The following is a 7,622-nucleotide window of genomic DNA, read 5'->3' as shown; positions in this document are numbered from 1 at the left end:
TCTTGACTCTGTCTCGTACCCCTTGTCCCCCTCCGGTCTTGGTCTTGACTCGGTCTCGTACCCCTTGTCCCCCTCCGGTCTTGGTCTTGACTCTGTCTCGTACCCCTTGTCCCCCTCCGGTCTTGGTCTTGACTCTGTCTCGTACCCCTTGTCCCCCTCCGGTCTTGGTCTTGACTCTGTCTCGTACCCCTTGTCCCCCTCCGGTCTTGGTCTTGACTCGGTCTCGTACCCTTTGTCCCCCCGCGGTCTTGGTCTTGACTCGGTCTCGTACCCCTTGTCCCCCTCCGGTCTTGGTCTTGACTCTGTCTCGTACCCCTTGTCCCCCTCCGGTCTTGGTCTTGACTCGGTCTCGTACCCCTTGTCCCCCTCCGGTCTTGGTCTTGACTCGGTCTCATACCCCTTGTCCCCCTCCGGTCTTGGTCTTGACTCGGTCTCGTACCCCTTGTCCCCCTCCGGTCTTGGTCTTGACTCGGTCTCGTACCCCTTGTCCCCCTCCGGTCTTGGTCTTGACTCGGTCTCGTACCCCTTGTCCCCCTCCGGTCTTGGTCTTGACTCGGTCTCATACCCCTTGTCCCCCTCCGGTCTTGGTCTTGACTCGGTCTCATACCCCTTGTCCCCCTCCGGTCTTGGTCTTGACTCGGTCTCGTACCCCTTGTCCCCCTCCGGTCTTGGTCTTGACTCGGTCTCGTACCCCTTGTCCCCCTCCGGTCTTGGTCTTGACTCGGTCTCGTACCCCTTGTCCCCCTCCGGTCTTGGTCTTGACTCGGTCTCGTACCCCTTGTCCCCCTCCGGTCTTGGTCTTGACTCGGACGAGATTTGCTCCTATCTTGGTCATGAATTGGTGTCGCTTTAGGTGGTCTCAAACACAAGACTGGTCCAAACACTGGTTACTCTGTGAACCAATAGTTAATTTGTTACTCTTTGTTCACATGGTAACCATAGTGTTTTATAAAGAAATAAGCTGCACTGTACCAATTTGAAGATGGAGATGTTTAGATGGCCATGCCCTCAGACTGCAGTCAGAAACCTCCATATCAATGAGAATCGTCCTTAGTTTCACGCTTCTCCTCATTCCTCTCTTTTTCTCCCTCTTTCTTTTTTCTCCAGCCTTTGTCACCATGACGAACACCTCGTCTGCCACCTCCTCTGCGGCTGCTGCCGTCTCTCCCCCGGCTGTGACTGTTGGTCCGTTTTTCCATCCATCTCACTGTACGCATGTCCAGGGCACCACCCACTGCACCTGTGACCCCGGATACACCATCTCTGGGCGTGACGGCACCTCTTGCAAAGGTATACTGCAAACAGCTACCATTGCTATGGTAACATCAAAAGACACACCGTCTGTAATGTTATATACTGTTACTGACATCAATGGCAATTTTAACTGTGTGTGTGTGTGTGTGTGTGTCTTTCAGACATTGATGAGTGTGAGTTCTTCCACATGGGTCAGGCTGGCCGGCTGTGTTTACATGCCTGTGTTAACAGCCCTGGAGGCTACCGCTGTACCTGTCCTGCTGGATACAATCTCACCCGCGACGGACGCAACTGCAAAGGTGAAAGGAGACCACACACACTGTACCAAAGTCTCAAATGCTCCCGCAGCGCTGAACACACACACTCACACACACCATCAAATCCTTTGGCTCAAAACATGCCAGTTATGCCAGATGAATACTAAACATTTGAATAGTCTACCACAATGAGAAAGAAGATCATTTGGCTGAAGGATAATGAATGTTTCCTATTATTTCCTATCCGTTGTAGCTGTAATTCCATGCAATTCTGTTATCCACTGGCTGAATAATTAAACAAACCATACATCTGGTCTGAATAAATGTTTGTTTTTGTAGACAATTACAATAAATCAGTTATTTCTCTGTCTCGCTCTATTTTCTCTCCGTCTCTTTATCTGTCCCTCACTTTTAGAACATATTATTCTCCCTCTCTCTCCCTGGCCTGTAGACATAGATGAGTGTGCCACCAGACTGAATAACTGCACCCGGGACCAGATGTATTTAAACAACTACGGAGGGTTTCCAGTGTGTACGTGTGGACTGCTCCCGCATACGAAACGCCACCTACAGCAAAACCTCACCCATGTGAATACCTCCTCTTATAGTTAATCAAGAAAAGATTTGATAACTATTTTTATCAGTCTCTTGCAATAATCCCTCTTAATGCCTATATCCTTCCCCGTTCCCCAGGCGTTGTGAGCGTAACCCCTGCTCTGTGGACAACAAGGTGTGCTCTCAGGCCCCTAACTCCATCTCCCACCACTACCTGTCTGTCGTATCCAACCTGTCAGCACCACGCACCATGTTCCGTGTGTCGCCCCTCCGCCTCATGGGCAACACGCTGCGTTTCTCCCTGCTGGGCCGTGGGCAGGCCCGACGTCACTTCACAGTGCAGCGGTCGGACCGCCAGACAGGCCAGCTGGTGCTGGGGAGCCCGGTGCAAGGACCTGCTACACTGGAGGCAGAGGTGGAGATGACCGAGCTGGAGAAAGGGGTCCAGCTGGGGCGGTACATCACCAAGATCACCATGTTCATCTCCCAGTACGAGTTCTAGAGGGAGAGAGAAAGGGAGGGGTGTGAGTTGAGGGAGGCCAGCTGGAGTTGGATGGAGAATGGAGGGAAGAAAGTGGATATGGGGGGTGGGTATGGAGAGGATTTCAAAGAGACAATAGTTTAGATAAGAGTTTGGACGAAGGGCCGTTGGCAGAGGGGTGCGTGAAAGGGTACTGTGGTAAGAGTTTTGGAGTGGGGCAGTGGCTAGGGGGCTGGGAGGGGGGTAGAGAGGGTTGAGGCACTAAGTCCTAAGGATCAAAGAGGGACTAAAAGGAGGGGAAGAGGGAGTCTAAGTTGAGTCGAGACATACAGGTATGGCAGGAACGGATGCATTTGGTAGAGTTGTATCAATTCTAATGACAGTAAGGGAAGGGTTCAGTTAAGGTTTAGGGGTGTGCAAAATTAGGGATGGGGACAAGGGGTCAAAGACATGAAAATTTGAAAATGGCCACTTGTGGTGGAGATTGAATGTTTCCTCACTGTAGCAGAGAGAGTGAGAGAGAGCTGGGCTTGTAAATACGAGCTCCTTAACTGGTTTTATTGTTTTACATCCAACATATGACAATCAATATCTGTAAAATGAGAAGACATGAAGCTACACATTGACAATCCTTTATTTCCTGGTCTTGTGTTAAACTTATTTTGATACACAGTTGAAGTCGGAAGTTTACATAAACTTAGGTTGGAGTCATTAAAACTCGTATTTCAACCACTCCACAAATTTCTTGAAAACAAACTATAGTTTTGGCAAGTCGGTTAGGACATCTACTTTGTGCATGACACAAGTAATATTTCCAACAATTGTTTACAGACAGATTGTTTCACTTATAGTTCACTGTATCACAATTCCAGTGGGTCAGAAGTTTACATACACTAAGTTGACAGTGCCTTTAAACAGCTTGGAAAATTCCAGAAAATGATGTCATGGCTTTAGAAGCTTCTGATAGGCTAACTGACACCATTTGAGTCAATTAGAGGTGTACCTGTGGATGTATTTCAAGGCCTACCTTCAAACGCAGTGCCTCTTTGCTTGACATCATGGAAAAATCAAAAGAAATCACCCAAGACCTCCACAAGTGGAGGTCTTCCTAAATTGGCTTCCTATTTCGCAACAAAGCATCCTTCACTCATGCTGCCAAACATACCCTTGTAAAACTGACCATCCTACCAATCCTCGACTTTGGCGATGTCATTTACAAAATAGCCTCCAATACCCTACTCAACAAATTGGATGCAGTCTATCACAGTGCAATCCGTTTTATCACCAAAGCCCCATATACTACCCACCATTGCGACCTGTACGCTCTCGTTGGCTGGCCCTCGCTTCATACTCGTCGCCAAACCCACTGGCTCCATGTCATCTACAAGACCCTGCTAGGTAAAGTCCCCCCTTATCTCAGCTCGCTGGTCACCATAGCATCTCCCACCTGTAGCACACGCTCCAGCAGGTATATCTCTCTAGTCACCCCCAAAACCAATTCTTTCTTTGGCCGCCTCTCCTTCCAGTTCTCTGCTGCCAATGACTGGAACGAACTACAAAAATCTCTGAAACTGGAAACACTTATCTCCCTCACTAGCTTTAAGCACCAACTGTCAGAGCAGCTCACAGATTACTGCACCTGTACATAGCCCACCTATAATTTAGCCCAAACAACTACCTCTTTCCCAACTGTATTTAATTTTTATTTATTTATTTATTTTGCTCCTTTGCACCCCATTATTTTTTTATTTCTACTTTGCACATTCTTCCATTGCAAAACTACCATTCCAGTATTTTACTTGCTATATTGTATTTACTTTGCCATCATGGCCTTTTTTGCCTTTACCTCCCTTCTCACCTCATTTGCTCACATTGTATATAGACTTGTTTATACTGCATTATTGACTGTATGTTTGTTTTTACTCCATGTGTAACTCTGTGTCGTTTTATCTGTCGAACTGCTTTGCTTTATCTTGGCCAGGTCGCAATTGTAAATGAGAACTTGTTCTCAACTTGCCTACCTGGTTAAATAAAGGTAAATAAATAAATAAATAAATAAGTGTGGTTCATCCTTGGGAGCAATTCCCAAACGCCTGAAGGTACCACATTCATCTATACAAACATCATGGGACCACGGAGCCATCATACCAATAAGGAAGGAGACGCGTTCTGTTTCCTAGAGAGGAATGCAATCAATCCCAGAACAACAGCAAAGGACCTTGTGAAGATGCTGGAGTAAACAGGTACAAAAATATCTATATCCACAGTAAAACGAATCTTATATTGACAAGACCTGAAAGGCCGCTCAGCAAGGAAGAAGCCACTGCTCCAAAACCACCATAAAAAAAGCCAGGCTACGGTTTGCAACTGCACATGGGGACAAAGATCGTACTTTTTGGAGAAATAGAACTGTTTGGCCATAATGACCATTGTTATGTTTGGAGGGAAAAGGGGGAATCATGCAATCTGAAGAACACCATCCCAACAGTGAAGAACGGGGGTGGCTGCATCAGGTTGTGGGGGTGCTTTGCTGCAGGAGGGACTGGTGCACTTCACAAAATAGTTGGTATCGTGAGGCAGGAAAATTATGTGGATATATTGAAGCAACATCTCAAGACATCGTCAGGAAGTTAAAGCTTGGTCACAAATGGGTCTTCCAAATGGACAATGACACCAAGCATACTTCCAAAGTTGTGGCAGAATGGCTTAAGGACAACAAAGTCAAGGTATTGGAGAAGCCATCACAAAGCCCTGACCTCAATCATATAGAACATTTGTGGGCAGACCTGAAAAAGAATGTGCGAGCAAGGAGGCCTACAAACCTGACTCAGTTACACCAGCTCTGTCAGGAAGAATGGGCCAAAATTCACCCAACTTATTGTGGGAAGCTTGTGGAAGGCTACCTGAAACGTTTGACCCAAGTTAAACAATTTAAATGCAATGCTACCAAATACTAATTGTAAACTTCTGACCCACTGGGAATGTGATGAAAGAAATGAAATTTCACGTTCTTAAAATAAAGTGGTGATCCTAACTGACCTAAGACAGGGAATTTTTACTTGGATTAAATGTCAGGAATTGTGAAAAACTGAGTTTAAATGTATTTGGTTACGGTGTATGTAAACTTCCGACTTCAACTGTATTTATTTTGAAGGTGTTGTAAACCCCTCTTTGTGATCTGCTTTTTATTTATCTGAGAAAGCACTATTAAACATTTAATCAAAACACTACAGTATGATTTCTAGGGTTTAATTATTTACTTTCCCTATATATGTATGTCTCTGCACAGGACTGAATAAGGGGCTTGCCTTGAAGTGTGACCTGTAGATGATCTGTCCGTCATAGTGGATTAAACAGGAGTATGATGTACAGTATGAGTAGTGCAGGTCTGAGGAAGACATTAGGCATGGCAGTACAGAGCTACACTGTCCAGCAGACAGACAGCCAAAGTCACTCTGCTCAAAGAGCTACTAGATCCTTACAGTATATGAATCAGCTAAACCACACACACTGTGTATATTGTTACTTAATGAGATATGACAAATTTAAATGCTCTTTTCCACCTTTTTAGCACTGGGTGTTTGGGGGCTTAGGAGTACATGCGCGTGTGTGTGTGTGTGAGATGTACTATAGATTCGGCTGGTGTTGTTGTGTGGGTTGTAGAGGAGGCTGATGAAATGTTTCACCCCTGTGTCAAGCTGCCCACAAACCTTCCCCACTCTCTGCACTCTATCATCTGGATGGACGTGAAACCCCTGGTTAACACCACACCACACACACGGCCAATGCCACAGACACACACAAACAAGATCCAAGTGAGCAGTGGTGTGAGAACGCATACACACAAACTCTTACACAATAAATGACCAGTAGTGTATAAGATATTCCACATCACAGCTCCCTCAACATGGAGCACCCTGCAACGACCACAGCACCTTGAGTGTACTCTAAAGTTTATATGTCACGTGCCCTGAATACAACAGGTATACAACACCTGTTTGAATTCAGCGCACGTGACAAATAAACTTTGATTTGATATAGAGTACACTCACTGTGCTGTGGTCGTTGCAGGGTGCTCCATGTTGAGGGAGCTGTGATGTGGGATACCTTACAGTGAAATGCTTACTTACAGGCTCTAACCAATAGTGCAAAAAAGGTATTAAGTGAACAATAGGTAGGTAAAGAAATAAAACTGTAAAAAGACAGGCTATATACAGTAGCGAGGCTATAAAAGTAGCGAGGCTACATACAGACACCGGTTAGTCAGGCTGATTGAGGTAGTATGTACATGTGGTGGGTGGGACACAATGCAGATAACCAGGTTAGCCACTGTGTGGGAGCACTGGTTGGTCGGCCCAATTGAGGTAGTATGTACATGAATGTATAGTTAAAGTGACTATGCATATATGATAAACAGAGAGTAGCAGCAGCATATAAAGAGGGGTTGGGGGGGCACACAATGCAAATAGTCCGGGTAGCCATTTGATTACCTGTTCAGCAGTCTTATGGCTTGGGGTTAAAAACTGTTGAGAAGTGTTTTTGTCCTAGACTTGGCACTCCAGTACCTCTTGCCATGCGGTAGTAGAGAGAACAGTCTATGACTGGGGTGGCTGGGGTCTTTGACAATTTTTAGGCCCTTCCTCTGACACTGCCTGGTGTAGTGGTCCTGGATGGCTGGCAGCTTAGCCCCACTGATGTACTGGGTCATACACACTATCCTCTGTAGTGCCTTGCAGTCAGAGGCCGAACAGTTGCCGTACCAGGCAGTGATGCAACCATGTTGCAGATGTAGAACCTTTTGAGGATCTCAGGGCCCATGCCAAATCTTTTTAGTTTCCTGAGGGGGAATAGGCTTTGTCGTGCCCTCTTGTCTTGGTGTGTTTGGACCATTCTAGTTTGTTGTTGATGTAGACACCAAGGAACTTGTAGCTCTCAACCTGCTCCACTACAGCCCAGTCGATGAGAATGGGGGCGTGCTCGGTCCTCCTTTTCCTGTAGTCCACAATAATCTCCTTAGTCTTGATTACATTGAGGGATAGGTTGTTATTCTGGCACCACACGGCCAGGCCTCTGAC

The 7,622-nt window shown here is 46.3% G+C and overlaps 1 protein-coding gene across 1 annotated transcript; it reads left to right on the top strand.

Moving 5' to 3' along the window:
- The first annotated feature begins 1,055 nt into the window (after window positions 1–1,055).
- Window positions 1,056–3,227, top strand: LOC109894992 (fibulin-7-like). The gene is made up of 4 exons (XM_031829449.1): window positions 1,056–1,290; window positions 1,416–1,553; window positions 1,963–2,032; window positions 2,205–3,227. The coding sequence occupies exons 1-4, from the start codon at window positions 1,119–1,121 to the stop codon at window positions 2,566–2,568; spliced, it is 744 nt and encodes a 247-aa protein (XP_031685309.1). The 5' UTR covers window positions 1,056–1,118; the 3' UTR covers window positions 2,569–3,227.
- The last annotated feature ends 4,395 nt before the right edge of the window (window positions 3,228–7,622 follow it).

Source organism: Oncorhynchus kisutch, linkage group LG8 (genome assembly GCF_002021735.2).
Source record: "Oncorhynchus kisutch isolate 150728-3 linkage group LG8, Okis_V2, whole genome shotgun sequence".
Taxonomy (NCBI): Eukaryota; Metazoa; Chordata; class Actinopteri; order Salmoniformes; family Salmonidae; genus Oncorhynchus; species Oncorhynchus kisutch.
Note: the sequence above shows the minus strand (reverse complement) of the source record. Positions and strands in the feature narration are given on the sequence as shown.

Excerpts from the sequence above, each read along its gene's own strand:
- LOC109894992 (XM_031829449.1), top strand. The coding sequence starts at position 1,119 with ATGACGAACACCTCGTCTGCCACCTCCTCTGCGGCTGCTGCCGTCTCT. Across the intron at positions 1,291-1,415 it reads TGACGGCACCTCTTGCAAAG|ACATTGATGAGTGTGAGTTC; the intron begins GTATACTGCAAA and ends TGTGTCTTTCAG. Across the intron at positions 2,033-2,204 it reads TATTTAAACAACTACGGAGG|GCGTTGTGAGCGTAACCCCT; the intron begins GTTTCCAGTGTG and ends CCCGTTCCCCAG.